This window comes from Drosophila grimshawi, unplaced genomic scaffold (assembly GCF_018153295.1).
Source record: "Drosophila grimshawi isolate 15287-2541.00 unplaced genomic scaffold, ASM1815329v1 contig_1377, whole genome shotgun sequence".
In the NCBI taxonomy this organism is placed as follows: Eukaryota; Metazoa; Arthropoda; class Insecta; order Diptera; family Drosophilidae; genus Drosophila; species Drosophila grimshawi.
The window spans coordinates 10,841,064-10,858,882 of record NW_025062900.1 but is presented as its reverse complement, the minus strand read 5'-3'; the positions used below and the strand labels follow the sequence as shown (position 1 = coordinate 10,858,882).

Sequence of the window (17,819 nt, the reverse complement as noted above, 5' to 3'; positions counted from 1 at the left end):
GATTATATTTGCTTTTATGGCACATTTGCCAGTGATTCTAAAAACAGTTCCCTAGAGCCATGCTAAAATTTGCATCTGCTAACAAATTTATGTCTACGCACTTATAACAAATGAATTGCATGTTGTATAAATTTCTATTTGTCCCATAGTACCTGAAAAAACTCACACATACGCACAGCATAGACACACACATACATATATCGAGCGGTTGTTGGTAATACTCAAACGAGCGATCGACGTTGTTGCCAGTTGCCAGTTCCAGTTGAGAGTTGAGTGTGGCTCAGAGCGAGTCGCTTGCGGGCTGACAAAGAAACATCTCGATAAGAAGGGCTGCATTTTTGTTTTTGTTAAGAATAAATAAGTAAAAAGTGTAAAATTAGGTGTAGAAACTAACAGAAAAGAAGCGTATAATTTGTGTTTGATTGAAAAATGATCAAAAGTGTTGGAATTTAGCCAAGTGAAACAAGTTTATAAAGCGGCTCACACAGACATACTAATACACACACACACACACAGCGCTGCTACCACATACACTCAACGGAGCTGAACCTGGACTCAACGCTCGACTCACTCCCAAAACGAAGTTAACAACTGAATAACAAGAAAGAAGCTTGGCCAAGTTATGAATCATAGCCAAGTGGCTGCAAAGAATTCGTTGCAGCAGCGCTTCTTAAACGTCACGTAACAAGTGCATAGTAATTGAAACTATCTAACTAATCAAGTATATATATATAAAAACTGACAAAATGTCTGGCAAGGAATTGCGCTCACTTTCGCTCAGCATTGGCTCAGCATTGTTGCCAACTTTCTCGCTCGTCTCGGCCAATCCACAAAGTGGCGCCAACAATGCTGGTCGTGATACCTGCTTTGGCAAACTCTGCCATCCCGTGGATGAGTACTGTTCCATGTTTGCCGAGAGCTGTATGCCCTGTTCGAGCATTTGTGATGCCAACACGCATAACTATCACCTGGACACCTGTACCAAGGAGTGTTCAGGTGAGCATCTTAATACAACAATTAACAATTCTTCTTTAATTACATCACAGTATTTTACTGGCCAACAATTAAAATTACGTGTTGGTTTGGTTTTTCCATAGTTTGTTTGCAAGTCGACTGGGGTTCGAAGCCAAGTTAATTGTACTGTTTTAACAATTGGTTAGCTCATTTGTTTATTGAGTGTGCAAACATACAAACAGAATCTAAAGTAGCTGCCATTGAAATTAGCAGGTTTACAAGCCTTTGTTTAATTTGATAAATGTTTTCAACAAATACGAAGCTTTTAATTATGCTTGCTGAGAATTAAAACAAAATTTATAGAAAGATTCAAATAGTTCATTTTAAAATCATAGTTTGATTATAGTTTCAAAACGGATCAAGTGCAGAGATATATCAATGAGTATTTAAATATATTTTCTCAGTGTACGGTAGCGAAAAAGAAGCTTCGAATTAAACTACGTAGATTGTAAACTACGAATTCCAGTAATAATGAATTTCATTTTGAATACCTTAAAATACCTGAAATATATAAATATTCTTTTGTTTTTTGGTTGTTTGTTTTTTCTTAATAGTATGATTTGAAGATTAATTAAAATCAAACAGAAATAATTTGAGGATTGCCAAATGGTTATATTCAAGATTCAAGATTATATTTTCTTCCATTTTCGAAACAATATCAATTCTGTAAGAAATTGATTATCATTACCCAAGAAATTAATCGATTTTAATTTGATATCAATCTGAATTTATAGCCTACAACAGTTATGAGCCTTTGAAGGCCGAGATTCACGACATACAGAGCAAACAGAATTTGATACTGTTGCTGGTGAGCATCATTATCATATTGATTGCCATACGCTATTTGGCAAAGTTTCTAAATTGGTTGCAACACAAGCGTTGCATGCGTCAGTTGCTGTCCCGTCTGGTGTCGAAGCCGCATCAGAGCAATGCAAATGGCAAGGATCTCAATGCCACAACCATACAGAATCTGAATGCCATTAACCGTGACATTGAGCGGGCGCCTTCCCAGATCTACAGTGTGGCAGGTAAGCAATGTGGCAACAATGTATGACCGAACTACCTGACTCATATAAAACCTATTCACATTTTTTACAACTAGGCGCAGCTGAGGGCTCCGTGGTGACGTTAGCGACGCCGGTGAGCACCCGTTATCCGGCGGAGAATAGCACAACACCAACAACGGTTGTCACGGAAATCGGCTATGGATATGGCTACGATAATCAGGCGATGGTTGTAACCCCAGTTGCTGAAAAGGCGTCCCCAACGGCTGCCTTCTGAGCTTTCTTTTTTGTCATTCTCAAAAACAGTGTGCATCACATTGAAACTAGTGATATTTTATAATACTTTAGATACGTAAGCAAATTATTCGATAAACCGCTGATAATAATTGCATATGCAATCTATATAATGTCATTGAGCAGACTAAATTGTCTGTATTATAATATGTAATTACTTCAATAACATAATGGCCTTAAATATACAATAAATATCGATTATAATATGTATAATAATATGACGTTTTAGATAAAGTCCAAAAGTTTTAAATAAGATTTGTGTTTTTGATTGAGTAAGCATTTTATACTGGGAACCAAGCCAAATCGAACTTTGGCTCCGGTTCAGGTTCAATTTGGCGGTACCAATTTTGATTTTCAATTGGCTTATTGCTGTTAACGGTTCCGTTTTAGGTTTGATTGAGTGATTCTATAGCCATAGTTAAAAAGAAAACATCACAAATTTGAAATTTGCTTAAAAGTATTGTCATTTATTATAAAAAAATTCGCAATTCAAATTAAGACTTAGGACTAATATTGAAATTGATCGAAACTTTTATAGCTAACGAGTATAACTCCTATATGCAAACATATAGCATGCATAGCGAAATTTGTATAAGCAACTTAATTTGATGGCTTTCCGATATGTTAAATGTAATATATTGTTATCAAATGCTTCATTAAAAACTAACAAAGTCCATTTGCTTACAGCTAAAATCGTGCGAATCTCATCGTAAGTCAGCCTTAAGCACGTACGGTATAAATCTATGCCTAAATAAATAGATAGTTATGGACTAAATGATGTGCCGATTCCAGTTGATATCATCTTCAGACCCAATACTGATTGCGGCGCAGCAGCGGATTTGTGGGCGGCGCCGACGGAGGCGAACTAATCGAACCGGATATGGAGATGCCGCTCTGCGGAACGGATGCGTAGCCAGCGAAATCGTTGGCCATGTCGCACGACGAGCTCCAGGCATCGTGATCGACATGATAGGGATTGTAGCGTTGCGGCAGCATCATCTGCTGCGGATCACACTGATCATCCGTCTCATCCTCATCCGGATCGTAGTCCGGATACTCGTGCTTGTATGATTCCACGGGTATTATCTTACAGTGCGGTATATTACTGAAGCCCGGCAATGGCGTTGAGTTGCCTGTGGCTGGCACCGAGTCCGCCTCGGAGCTGGCATAGTGATGTTGCTGATGATGATGATGGTGATGATGATGCTGTGGACTGACCGATGTCAAATCCGGTGGACAAGGCAACGGTGGCGGCTGATCCTTCGATATATCCGCCTTACGCTTGCGCATGTTTCGCATTTTCAATAGCAACAACACGGTCAGCAAAAAGATAAGCAGAATTAATAAGGCAAGCCCAACAGCCAGATAATTTATGGATATATCCGATTTGCCTAGATGCACTGTCTCCGTATCTTCCAGCTGGGCACGATACTCGATTTGAACGGTTGCCTGAGCCGGTTGCACTGTCTTAATCAGCAGCTGGTAGTCAAAGCTATCGCTATCCGATTCGGTGTCATCTACTGAGGCATGGGGCACAAAATAGACGACACCACTGCGCAGCTCCTTGTACGAGAAGATGGTCGTGGAGCGATCGTTTTGGGCATCGGATGGATTGGAGACGGGGCTGCCAGCACTGCTGCTCCGTATAATCTTTCTCAGTTGACCCGTCGCCGGCATCCGTGTGATGACAAACTTGGGATTGAATTTGTTTAGCTTCAGCGAGAGTGGATTATCATTGACCAGGGAGCTGCTCAATCTAATCTTTCCCCCCGCCGAACTCGTACTGGACTCCGCATCCCGCATCGATATATCATTGATTTGTATTACCGGCTCCACATTGACCACAACGTCCACTTGGGCGGCATAGTTGGTGCCAGGCACGTAGGAACTAACCTGGAACGTATCATTGGAACGATTCAGATCCGTTTGCATATAGCTAATCTGCGACAGTTCCAGCTGCTGCTGATTGAATCTCAAAGTCGGCTGATGCTTGTAGAGGATAATGCCATATAGTGGAGAATTGGTTATGTTGTATGCCAAGCGATCCATCTTTACATTGGTGCTCAGGCCAATCTGCTCCAGCTTCATGGGTGCGCTTGTCGCTCCCTGTTGCAGACTGACCGGGATTTGTGTGGAAGCTGGCAACAAACTTATGGGCGCCACTTTAATCGTAAATATCTCATAGGCAGGATTAAATTGTCCATCGGTTACAGTGAAGCAAAATGTCGTGGACTGCGGCATGCCAAAATGCACATAGATAATGCGATCGTTATTAATGTCCGCCTGTGTGAACTGATTGGAGAAGGCCAACAGATCGACGGCCTGGCCATCATTGTTCAATTTCTTGAGCACGCCCAGCGTCGGACCGCTCATCACATCATAGATAATCTCCTCGGGCGGTGTATCCTTATCCTCGGTTAGCAGGGAATTCCTTGTTATAGTGCGATTCTCCCCCTCAACGACCATCATTTGAGGCAGGTGGGTGATCAGCTGAAACGGCTGATCATTGATGGGATTGATTGAAACGGGTATCGTCAAATTGCACAGAAAAATGTTGCTGCAATGGGAATAAGAAAACATGAAATAAATTATACAAAATATTTTAAAGAAAGAATTGTTAGCAATGCGATTTTTTCTGCAGAATATTCCCTTAGAACACATCAATCTACGCCTTGAACATACCCCTGCGTTAAGTATACGCCCATTAGTATGGTATCCTCCAGGGTATCTGTATGATCGTGTATATAATAAACCTTCTTGGTGAAAAAGTCGCTGGGATGATATCTTTGCATGGACTTGAACTCATGACCGAGTCCAATGCTGCCATGCGTTGGCTTCTGTGCTGCTTCTATGAAAAGTTCCGGATTGTTGATGCCCGCCCGCGTCTTCAAATACTCCAAAATCTTAGAGAAATCCAGTTTAATGGGCACCGAACCACCTTCATCGACAGTTAATTTGGAAACGGGCAAAAATCGGAGTAAGCCACCAGAGGATACCGATATTTCGATATTGAATTTCTGATCTAGCAAGCGATCACTTCGCTCAGCAATGACATCAAAGTAGAAGGAATCATTGATGCGAAACTCCATAATGACAGCCGTGTGCTCATAGAATATGTGTCCATTGTCCACATCGGTCTGCGTAAATTCACTAATCTCCTTGGCATACCCATTTCCCAGATACTCATTGACAATACGACCCAGACTGGGAGGCACTGTCACATTATAGCGTATCTCGCGCTCCTCATCCGAGCACTTGAAGTGCAAGTGATCTCGCAATATTTGCTTCTTGGTTAGGGGAAAAACATGCAGATTCTCATTTCGTTCGACGAGTATCTCAATCGGTTTTATCTCGATATTGAGTAGTTGGCTGCTGGTATTGAAGAGTCCATCGGTGACCACAAAGGATAACTCATTCTTGCGCGAGTTCGCATCGTGTATAAAGTATATTTTCTCTGCATTTATTTGCGCCTGTGTAAACTGTTCGATCTTGTGCAGCGTGGTCGATTTCTCGGCCAAATATCCACCATAAATGTGATGCACTATATACGTCAGATTCTCCGGTGGCGTATCGTAGTCCTGTGTCACTACAAGAAGAGGTTAAGTCCGAATAAATAGTAGAAATAAAGAAAACCTCAAGTTAGCAAAGACCTGAGATGAGTCAACTTACATAGATCTGTATTTTTGATGACATATCGTCCGCCATTCCACACCTGCAGACCTGTGTTTGTGACCATCCTGGGCACCTCATCGTTGACCTGCACGACTGCCAATTCCAGTTCGAAGGGGACGCTCTCCTTGTTCCTGGCCATGGCAACCATTGTCAGGGAATCCGTTGCGTTCTCGCTGCCATTGTGCACATACTGAATGCTGCCCTGTTCCAGTTGCTTTTGTGTGAACCGTTTGACCTTTGAACTGCCCGCCAAAATGTGACCCGAACTGGGCGTTATGGTGACTATATACTCCAAGATCTTGCCACGATAATACTCCGAATAGGGTTGTATATCTGTAGAGCTTAACTGAACCGTCTTCCCCTCCACCACCGAGATGATGTTAGTGTGCATGTAAAGCTTCTCGGGAATGATGACTATCTTGAGCATCAGCTGACGCAGCCACGTAATCCCATTGGTCACATCGAAGACAAAGTAATCGGATGATTGATTAACGCCCGCCTGTATATAGAACATCTTTTCCGTATTCACCGACGACTGATCGAACACTTTGCAGTTATATTCATCATCAAAGGACATCGATTGCATCTCCAAATAGCCATGCATGGGTGAAGAGGTTACCAGGAACGTAATATCGCCAGGGGAGATGTTTGGATGCACGACCTTGGCAGGAAGATCAAAGCAGATTAATATTTAAGTCAATATTTAGCTCTGATTTGAAAAAACTTGTTGACGATATCTAGGCAAATCAATCAATGAGTAAACTAACCAAAACCTACCTCTAAAATATCTCGTGAGATTAGAACACTCGTTGATTCCTCAACGTAGAGCGTGTGATTCTGTTTCACATGGAGTGGCTCCCAATACGCTGAGGGATATATCCTAAAGATGACTTCACCCTCAGCCGTTATGTTCTTAATGTGCACACGATATCTAAGAAAGCTCAAAGATTGTTAAGATTACAAAACACATTTATCTTCTACAGTACAACCTCACCTCACTTTATCCATCGATGCGATTTCTGTATTCCAATAGACCAAACGTTCGCGTTCAATATCCAAATGCGTAAAATTGCCCAAGGATGTGAAATTGGTTACCTTTTGCATTATAGTATTATTCTCTCTATCCGATCCACCGCGCTGTCCACTGAGGTACATGAGAATGCCATAGGAGGGTGGCTTGATTACCTCATAGTAGATCTCATCTAGTTTCATATCCAAATTGGTCTCTAGCACAAAATCCTTATTCTTGAGTATCACAAATTTGCCCTCCTGGACAATCGAAGCATTCGCTGGCAGCATGGACACAAATGGATCCGAGGCGCGTATCTCCAGTTGACCATTAACCTCATGCTCCCGATCCGTGACAATAAAGGAAGCAGTGCCCACATCTGCACCGCTGTGCTGGAACATAATCCTGCGATTGGCAATATCATCCTGACTGAAACTGTCGACAAAGTGACCCGACTTATAGAAGGCACCATTCGTGCTAGACACATGGATATAGTGTATATCCGTATGATTCGTATTCACATCCGCATCAAGATACTGTAGCACCGTGGGATTTAAAGTGCGTATGCCATTCCGCACCACATGAAAAACACGCTCCACAGCGGTGCGATAGGGTTCATTGTCATTGACCAATTTAATGCGCACCTCCATATTCGCTACAAACTGCAGATCCGTCTCATCTCCCGAGAGTATAAGCAGCTCGAAGCCGTCCAGAGTTGACTCAGTATCGTCGTGACAGTAGTAGACATCATTGCGGAACAGCTGCTCCAGGGTGAACAGCTCAATGGGTGTCGTCAAGCCCGTCTGCTCATCATAGACACAAACTAAGCCATGCTGTGGTGGCACCGACACCTGAAACTGTAGACTCTCATAGATGTTGAAGCGTATCTCGAAGTGATTCTTCGTAATCAGAGCTCGTTCGCCCTCCTGCACCTGCAACACCTCGAACTGCTGATAGTGCAGCTTGTGAGTGAGCTCCTCGAGTGGATCGAATATGATTTGCAGCTTGCCGACAAGATCATCGCACTCCGCCACGGAAACGACAAACTCCAGATGATCCGTGTAGCTCGAATAGCAGCTGTGATGAGTCTTATAGTGTATACGCCTCTTATCTATATCCTGCTGTGTAAATGAGTCCATCTCCTTGGCCGCCTTCCGTGACCCCTCCACATAGATCCCACCGTATTTCGTTGGCTTGGTGATCTTGTAGATCACATTGCGTGGAAAACTGCCAATCGGCACCGTTTCATAGTTCAGCAAGTTGTTCGCCAGCAGAATTTCACGACTTCCATTAATTGCAATCACAGCGGGCGAATTCGAAGCAATGCGCAGCCGGGTGAACGTTATCCGAAAGTCAAAGGTTTGTGTCATCACAAAGCCAAATGAGGCAATAAACTGAGAGTTGGAGGTTAAACATAATGTATACAATTTATTATTCGAAATTGCGTTTTCAACTTTAAGTGCAGTACTATTCTAGAGATCAAATCATGATCAAAAAACCATAGCTTTGAAGAATCGGAATACATTTGAAAAAATTATGGTTGCGGAAAGTTTTCACTCATCCCTAAAATCATTAGTTGGGATAATAATTTTAAAATAAATCCTTGACAGAAATGTTGTAGTTTGATTCTATAGCTTAAATCTTAATCAAAAATCCATGTTTTTTAAAAATCGGTTTACTTTTGACAAGCCTAAAGCCCTTTTTGGAATTATAATTTTTTATATTGTTTTTACAAATCTCTTCAGTTTTGACCAAGTTATTAAAATTAAGACAATAAATGAAGGCATATATGTTGCAATTTCCGTATTACTTTCTACTCCAATTAACAATTAAATACCATTGTTGGCTAATAAAATATTGCTGTAATTTTAGTAATTTCCCAAAGAGTAGTTTGGCTTAAAGCCAATAATAAAACACATATACACACCTTAAATTCGTCTTGCCAAGGGAAATCGCTGCTGTGCAGATAGCGTATGTGGCCCAGCAGCAGTTGGCTGTCTGTGAACCATTCCACGTTCACCCAGGTGCCATCAATCTGTCGGAAGCGCTGCAGCACACCATGTGCCGGTGGCTTCACAATCTCATAGCGTATATCAATGTGCTCATCGACGGCATTTGTGCCAATGGAGAGATTAGCGGGTGTCAATAGAAGCGAACTCTTGTGGATCATAATCAGACCCGTATTGTTGACCACACGCAGCTCGAGAGGATGCACTGAGACAGGCAAATAAACCGTATCACTTGTCTCAATACCGTCGGAGACATGCATGAGCAGCTGATAGCTAAAGGATTCCGCTGCAGTGGAATTGTACAAATATGATACTTTGCCAAAATTCACATCCGCCTGGGAGAAGGTCATCGTGTCTATGCCACCCACCATAAAGCGGCCAAAGGCCTCCAGGGAATTCGCTGATGGCATTATGGTATAGATCAGATCACTTGGTTCACTATCCGGATCGGTTATATTAAACAGATCCACATCCAGTATTCGCTCAATGCCCTCAATGACTCTCAGGATTTTGTGGGAGTTCAGTTGCAGCTGGGGAGGATCATTTACAGCTGTTATATTCGCATGGAGCAGGAAGCGATGCTTGCCAAGAATATTTTCTGGTATCTTGTGCTGATCCCCATAGATTTGCATATCCAGCGTTGCATGATCATTGAAGTTCTCCAATCCATTGTGCACATACTTCAGTTTATCCGTTGCCAAATCCACCAGATAGAATGTGCGACAAGGCACAAAGTTGGCTTTCTCCGCCGAGTATTGTAGGAGCTGTCCAAATTTGGGCTGCTGCACCACATGAAAGACAATCGATTGCTCATTGAGACTGGGATAGCGTCGAGTGTCGAGGAGAACATTAATAATATGAGGCGAGAGGAAGGCGGTGCCGCCCTCTAGAAGTTGCATAGGTGAAACGTATAGAAGCTCCAGCTCCGGGCTGATTTCCGTGAAGATCTGTAGATGTAAAGGACTGTAAGTAAATGTGATTGAGTGGGAAAGCAAATAACTCACTTTGAAAGGACCTTGAAAATCAGCCTTAATGCAGTAGGATTGATCACAGTAGCAGATGAACTCATCGACGCCACGTTGACTGCAAATGCCGCTCTTCAAACAGGGATTGTGCTCCACACAAGGATACTTCCACACACAGTTCAGTGATAACTTGCGCGAGATGGTCATCTGACCAAAGCCCAGGGGCAGGCTATTCACCTGCAATTTTCGCATGCAACCTTTGAAACTGAGCTCATTGATGCGCAGTCCCTTGTTAATGAGACGACGACGCATCTCCTCCTGGACGCCGCCAAAGAAGACGCTCTTCTCGAGATTAATGCTCGCCTTTGTCTCATTAGCATGCTCGCCGCGATACGGCAATTGGGCATCGTCGAGTGTTAACTCCGCCATGTCGGCATTATAGCGCAGCATAACACGATGCCATTCGCCATCGGAGATGGTCTCATTTGTCACAAACTGCACCACACTGCCGGCCTTGTTGAACGTCAGCTTAAGTTTCTCATCCTCAATCTCCAGCAGCACAAAGTCATAGCCACCATTGAAGAACATCGTGCCCGACTCCGTCATCGTGCGAAATTGCAATGAGAGACTGTAATGATAATTATATGCTTTGTATATGACTGAAGAGGCTCGTTAAACCTGACTATGTATTAACAAACATAGTCTGATGTTTAATTACCAAATTAATATCCCTTAAATAAGTAGAAAATATACTTGACTTGGTTTGACTAAAATTCACTAAATCCTCTATCAATCTACATATTGCTGACGTACATAATAAATACATTTCGATAAGCTTATAAGATGAAAGATAAATTTGAAAAATTTCTACTTTTTGAAATACAATTTTTTTATTTAAATTGTAAGAAACAAAACTACTTCAGAAGAGATTTCTATAATTTGAAGATACTTATGCTAAGTTTGTAGAATTGCAATTATCTTTTTATTTTAAATATATTCTAATGAGAGAATTCCAACACGAATATTGAAATTGGAAATCGTTCTATTTTCGACTTACGTTTCGCCCATGGCATGGGATTCCTTGAGCATGAGTGCAAACGAATCATTGCTCAAGAAACTGATGCTGTCCTCAACACCGCCATCGAACTCATTGCTACAGATCCAGGCGATTCCAGTGCTGGTCGTGTGGCCTGTGCGATCTTTGGCACGCTTTATGATGTTGATATTGTTATAGAAGACCTGTCCATAAAAGAAATGAGAAATGAGGCCATCCACGCAGTCGATTAGTTCACATGTAGTTGGCGATCGTTAATGTATGCCACTCACATCGGATATGCAGCCGCGAAAGCCAATGACATCATTGAGAAACTCGGCGGAAAAATCGCCAACGCCTCCGAGGAAGGTGCCAAAATGTACATTCAGAGCCGGTGAATCGGCTGGCAGCTGTTTGCGCATAATGTGACCATCCACCTGCAAGGTGACATTATTCTCGAAGCGTTGCACGGCCACATCGTGCCACTCCAAATCGTTAAGCTTTTGCTTCTTTGGCGAGCGCAGCTGCAAGGAAACAGGGAAAAGGCAACCAGTTAATGTGTCCGGATGCTTGCGTACACAAAGAGAAAAATTTCGCTCTTAAGATAAGCCTGATAAGCACTGAATGGTGTAAAAATGTGCTTGATTCAAGTCTTCAAATATCAAGAAAAAAGGATGGTTATTCTTGAAACGATTACTGAATTTAAAAATACAATTTTTGAATTGCGTTTCTTCATTATTTGAATTAAAATTGTTTTAATATTTGAATACATTGTATTTTTTAGTTTTCCGATATTCAAATTCAAGTTTCAAGCATCTGGTTGACATTTTCTCGCTGTGTATGCAACTGGTTAACTGGTTAACCAACTCACCTGCACCACATCCCGTTCGATTTTATAGCTGAAACTGATGACTCCGCTCTCTAGTCGCAGCAGGCAGTAATCGGTCCGACCCGCTGCCAGAAAGAGGAAAGCGTTCTCCTGTTTGGTGCGAAACTTGACGCGTATGTTCGTTGACATTTTGCCCTCCTGCAGCGGCATCGACACATAGCCATCGCCAAATAGAGAAACTATATAAAAAATAAAATCAACAAAATAAATCCAAATTAAAATGGGCATTGCATCAGATATGCAATACATTTTTAGAGCTGCATCTGGCATGCTGCAACCTACAAGTGAGTTGATTGCCTATTAAGCAACTATACGAGCTCTAATTTGTCCAGGGCTTTTTGGCCAGCTGTCAGTTTGTCAGTCAGTTGTCTGTTTGTGCACCCTGTCAGTCAATCTATCTGCATACTGATATATCTATCTATCTATCTATCTATCTATAGATCCATCTTGTACTTGATTTGCTTAATTAGCTGTGTGTCTTGTTTAGCTCGTGTGCCCTCATTCTGCTCTAGCCTTGTTATACTCTCTGACAGGGTATCACAATTTGTTTGTGTTCATTTAAATGCTTGGACAATTAGAATTGGATTTTTAAAAGCTATGCATTTAAGTTATTATTTTTAACACAACCTTCAAGTGTCAATTGAAATTTCAAAAATGAAAGTGTAAACACAATTCGTTACTTATGATTTTCTCTAATTAGCATTTATTATTAAACAACGCATTTTCAAGGCAATTGCATGATTTATGTTCTGCGATTGCTCAAATGTGTTGGGCTTGTGCAATAAATTAAATCGAGAATTTAGTTGTCACATTTTACGGCTTTAGTTTGTTAGTTTTACAAAATATTCGAATGTCTCAACTTTGGCATCGATTTGTAGCATAAGCCATGCTACCAAATCTTTTTTTGACATGCACATATTGACCTAACCCACATGGAGAAATGTAAATAGATAAACATATATTTTTGAGCTGCTTGAATAAACATTAAACAGTTGCACACAAATGTTGCAGACGCCACAGATAAACTGACAACAGTCCAAAAGATAAACAAAGCAAAATGAGAAACAAATAATTTTGTTGTTTGTGTTGTTGTTCATTTTTTGCTTTTGTTGTGACTGTGTCTGCATCGGCGTCTGAATCGCCTGCGTTGGCAGAGTCATTTTGACACCAATTAGCAGCAATCAGGCGTCAAAAAGTGTCGGAAAACCTAAAAACACTTTCCCAAACTCAACTCAATGCGTTGACCCACATTAAAGATATCTGTTAAGAGATGCTCTTCTTGTTATTGCTGCAAAAGCAAAACTGAAAAAGATGCGCGGGTGTTTATCATGATCTGAACCCATTTATAATGGGTAACGCCGAAGTTTGCATACCCTTCCAGTATAAACTTAACAAACTGAGCAATATTAAATGGTATCATAATGTTGCTAAGCATTTGTATCTACATTACTTCTCAACTTTAATAACTGATTTTATTCCTCTGTTCTTCTGCCTTTTATACAGGGTATCTCTAAGTCAAATAATCGCAAATTGAGCACACTTTATTTATCATTTGTTTTTTGTAAACAAAGTGCATTTATCAGGAAGTAGCATTCGATTTGCATTCGCAGTCAGCTCAAATGTCGACGCACAACAAATGAGACGTTAACATCAGCCAACACCCACGTTGCCCGCAGCACTCCAACCATTCCCCTTGCTGCTCGTGTGCCATAACTGGCTGCAAGTAGCGCGTTGCAAGAATTATGGCAACAGATGCGTTGCAACTTGCCCAAGCGGCATGTGACATGGTCTACATCCCCAACTGCCGCTCCATGAAATTTATGTTTATCTTTCGCTACGGCAACTTTGGAGAAGGTAGGAAGAGGTATTTATGTTATGGCTAATGCTTAGTTTATTTGAGTTAGAAGTCACATTCAGTCGTTCAGTTGGCCGAGTTTATATGGTTTTATTTTTTTATTTTATATGTATTTTATGCATTGGCTTTGACGGCCACACAGCAGCATTTTCTTTCGATTTAATTAATGCGTTTTTGGTGGGCTTCAGGTATTCGATGTTCGTTTGTATTTGTTTGCGATGTGACATTCATTACAACATTTTATCTCGACATTGACAATTTATAATTTGTGATGCATTTTTGTTAGTTAATTTCGATTGTAATGTGACATTTTATTGCTTGGATAGGTGATTTGTGTGCTTGCAACGTGTTTCCGACTAAAATTGCCACAAGTTGCATTTTTAATTTATGGAGTTTCACTGCAGTTTTTATGAACCAGCACTAATTGGCGGAAATAATATGATGGTAAAAACATCATTATTGAAATTATTTATTGAATAAGCTTGCGGGCAAATTTATTGCTTGAACAGAGTTATGTAAGTATGGCTTCAGCTTAACGAGATATAATAGATTTTAATAACAATTAAGTAAGAAAGACAAAGTTGTCAAAGCTGCAAATGGGAATTGTATAGTGGTAGGCTTTAAATAATTAGTCCTTTATGACACGAAATCATAAGCATGATAATCACAATTCCTAACACATGATAACTACTCAATTCTCAGCTCGTTATTACTAGTAGATTTTTATAGATAGCCAAGCTACTGAAAGATAGTTGCTTGATAACACTTTCACACAGAGAAAACCATTTGCTCCCCTCGATGGCAATATACCCAACATTTTATGGCTTCATTATACGGCTTTAGAGATCAATTTAAATCAAATAAAATCGCCTTGAGCATATAGCATTATACATTGAAAACCCCATTCATTTTAGAGCTGCCCCATTTTATGGCCGCAGCAGATAAACATGTAGAATGTGCGGGGAGAGACGCATTGGAGCCTAATTAGACCCTGGGGCCGCATAGAATTCAATTATAAGTACGCTTATTGGCCTTTTTTTATTTTTGACTATCAACAAACAAATGACAACAGACAAAGCAAGAAACGAGAAACGAGCTAATGCAATCGACAAGTCATAAAGACAATTTTTCTCATGACTCAATTCCGGTGGTGATGATGACAATGCATTGAGCATGTGTAAAAAGAATGTCGCCAAAATGAATTTCAAGTATACATAAATGCAAGATGCACATCTGCACGACTTTAGCCGCCAGTTAGCGCTTGCATCTTGATATTTATTTTGGAAAAAAGAAGAAACATATATAATGAATAATCAAGCGAGCACATGGTGCACCACATACTCAGCTACTGAGCTGCAGATATATTTCTACCACACGAAAAGTGTTCAAATTGGCACAATGCGCTGAGCGCGTGCAAATAAATAAAAAACATTTCGTGTAGTCTAAATAAAAGTTCAAATGTAGCAAAAAAACAAACATTAAATTGAGGAAAATTCGCGGCAACTGTTTGCGAATGATTCACACGTCTTCCAAAGTGACGTCACGTGCCAACTAAAAATATCATTAAAACTACATTTACGCCCAAGACCAAAGAGCCCAAAATACGCGTATAGATACAAACAACATATATAGGTATATATATATACTTATACGTATATATGTAGTGATGAGAATTAAGAGCATGCCAGCTTTTGTGGTGCGCCACAGCGTAAGTTGCGCAGATGGAAACAAAGTGAGGAGACTTTGACGACAACAACAACAGCAACAAGAACAGCAACATTGACGACGACGACAAAAGTGCGCCCCAAGTCAAATGTCAAGCGTGAAAAATGCGTTAAGTGCACGGCGACGGCGCATTGTACTTAAGTAGTTGGATTTTATGACCAAGGCGGTTACCATGCAACGCGCACAGCACTTGAGAAAGTTGCGCCCTAAACAGAAACAAAAAAAAAACTGGCACAAGACCAAGCATGCAGCAACTGCTCAAGTTAGCCAAGCAAATTATATAACTATGTAACAATTTATCGCAAATGCGAAAAAAATAAGGCACTTTATGGCTTCAAATTACAATATTGCTTAGTAACATTTTATGTTTCTAGTCGTCAAGGCCAAGTTGTTGAACGGAAATTTCTCTGCAAGCTCTTAGAAAATAATTTCTTCACAGCATCTATTTTGAGTTTGAGGTTAGTGGGCAAAAATCTCTTTTAAATGTATTTAATTTATTGTGTGCTAAGAAATTACACAACTTGCTGGAACAGCAAAATTACTAAAGAGCTTTTTAAATAGTCAAGCCATTTAAAATATTTAACTAAATTGTTTATAATATGAACATACTAAATTTAAACATTTCTATAGTAAATCTTTTTGTTTTGTATATAGATATTTACACATTGCAAATTTCACACCAGCAAGTGGTTTTTTACATAGATTGGTAAACTTTGGAAAGCTGCCCACGTCGAGATCCCTGAGGCCTGGTTGCATTGCGTATGTGAGCTGTATATGCATGGAGAAGCTCTCTTTCAAAAACTTTCTACGCTTACTCAGCTTCTATTGGGCTTAATGCTGCCCACAGTGCCTGCCATTTAACACACATGCAGCGCACGCGAAAAAAGGATGGAAAAAAGTATCTTGACTCTGCACCATTTGCAACTCTTTATTTTGACTTTTATTTATTTGTTGGCAGCTAAGTAAATGCAATTTGGACATTGCCCACGTTGCTGCCAAAAAAATAAAAGAGCTGCAGACTCTAGAGCTGCACATTGGCTGCTTCTGCTCGAGTGTCGCAGCTCCTCTTTTTTTGTATTATTTTGTGACCAATTCGTGTCTGGCCATATTTGTAATGAGCATAAATCGTGCGTTGATCATTTGCCATGATAAATCGCATGTTTATATGCCCCAGCTGTAAGTATTAAGTTTAGTTTTTTTTTTTGTTTGCCGGTTAACCAGCTACTGACTGCGATTTCAAGAGCGTAACATTTAATTAACTGTTCTGCTTGGGCTTACCTTTCATAGACATTGCCGTATGCAGCAATTGCACGGCCACCAGGAGCAATCCAAATCGAAATCCACAGAGGCGCAACATTGCGCTGCAGCTGCTTTGAAGTTCTTAGATTACAGGCCCCAAGATTCGTTTGCAGCAAGCAGCAAGCAGCAGCAGGAGTTGCTTCGTCGTTTTTCGTTGTTGTTTTTTTTTTTTTTGTTTTGGTCGTTTTTAATAATTCTGCGTGTTAATTGATTTTTCATGGGGCCACGCATCCGTCGTCGTCGTACGTCTGTGTGTATGCGCGTGTGTGTGTGTGTGTTGAGTATCTGTGTGGAGCAGTGTGCTCATAAAAATAGCAACAACTGAGGCACAGCAGCACGTCCTGGTCTACGGCAACGACTACGGCTACATAGACAGATGCTGCATGTCATTTCGTTGACAGAACTCATGCGTTTGCACTAGGGGGGCACACAGACAAATCAGACGGATAGACAGACGGACAGACAGTTAGACGAACAGTCACACTTATAGACAGACAGTCCAATGGGGCTGCTTTGATGCTGTCTATATAGGATTTACTCTTCTTCTGCCTTCCGATGCACATATGGATGGATCGGTATATTTCTTGTACTTTTTTGCTTGATTACGTTTCAATTTGCTGTTGAAGCATTTTAAATTGTTCACACTTTTTTCATCTTTTTTGCTGAGTTGCTAAACGATGAGTTTCCAATTATGTTTATCTCTTTCTACGCGCACTGAAAATATAAAATTTCTTGTATATATAATAGTTGTGTCTGATTATTTTGATTCATTTTGAATTTTATTTCATCTACTTTCAAGGCACTTAATTTGTTTTTATTTTTACTATCAGTTTTAAAGGCACAATTAAATATTTTAATAGTCAAACATTTATCAACAGCTGACGTTGGAAATTTGTGCTCGATTGAAGTTTTATCGGTCTCGTTTTTTTTTTTGTTGAGTAGTTTTGATTTAAATAGTAATATTTGGAATTTATAAAATAAAATACTTATACTTTGAATAATGGTATTTTAAAGAATTAAAAACCAGTATTGTATTCATTTTATTTTACAC

At 40.4% G+C, this 17,819-nt stretch overlaps 2 protein-coding genes across 2 annotated transcripts; one reads left to right on the top strand and one right to left on the bottom strand.

Annotated features, from left to right (window-relative positions):
- Nucleotides 1–265: 265 nt before the first annotated feature.
- On the top strand, nt 266–2,564 carry LOC6562035 (protein grindelwald). Its single transcript, XM_001988485.3, has 3 exons — nt 266–996; nt 1,749–2,042; nt 2,117–2,564. Exons 1-3 carry the CDS (start codon nt 747–749, stop codon nt 2,293–2,295), a joined length of 723 nt encoding a protein of 240 aa, XP_001988521.1. The 5' UTR covers nt 266–746; the 3' UTR covers nt 2,296–2,564.
- A 216-nt stretch (nt 2,565–2,780) lies between these two features.
- Nucleotides 2,781–16,913, bottom strand: LOC6562341 (chondroitin sulfate proteoglycan 4). The gene is made up of 11 exons (XM_001988486.3): nt 16,748–16,913; nt 11,872–12,068; nt 11,294–11,524; nt 11,025–11,206; nt 10,007–10,595; nt 8,921–9,949; nt 6,979–8,387; nt 6,762–6,915; nt 5,982–6,645; nt 4,995–5,898; nt 2,781–4,869 (listed from the first exon to the last, which is right to left on the bottom strand). The coding sequence occupies exons 1-11, from the start codon at nt 16,824–16,826 to the stop codon at nt 3,117–3,119; spliced, it is 7,191 nt and encodes a 2,396-aa protein (XP_001988522.1). The 5' UTR covers nt 16,827–16,913; the 3' UTR covers nt 2,781–3,116.
- Between the last annotated feature and the right edge of the window lie 906 nt (nt 16,914–17,819).

What these genes read in the sequence shown, in the direction of transcription:
- LOC6562341 (XM_001988486.3), bottom strand. Translation starts at nt 16,826, where the DNA reads ATGTTGCGCCTCTGTGGATTTCGATTTGGATTGCTCCTGGTGGCCGTG. An exon ending in TCGAACGGGATGTGGTGCAG is followed by an intron (nt 11,525 to 11,871) that starts GTGAGTTGGTTA and finishes GTTTCCTTGCAG; the next exon opens with CTGCGCTCGCCAAAGAAGCA. An exon ending in TTCGCGGCTGCATATCCGAT is followed by an intron (nt 11,207 to 11,293) that starts GTGAGTGGCATA and finishes TTTTATGGACAG; the next exon opens with GTCTTCTATAACAATATCAA.
- LOC6562035 (XM_001988485.3), top strand. Translation starts at nt 747, where the DNA reads ATGTCTGGCAAGGAATTGCGCTCACTTTCGCTCAGCATTGGCTCAGCA. An exon ending in CTGTACCAAGGAGTGTTCAG is followed by an intron (nt 997 to 1,748) that starts GTGAGCATCTTA and finishes CTGAATTTATAG; the next exon opens with CCTACAACAGTTATGAGCCT. An exon ending in CCAGATCTACAGTGTGGCAG is followed by an intron (nt 2,043 to 2,116) that starts GTAAGCAATGTG and finishes TTTTACAACTAG; the next exon opens with GCGCAGCTGAGGGCTCCGTG.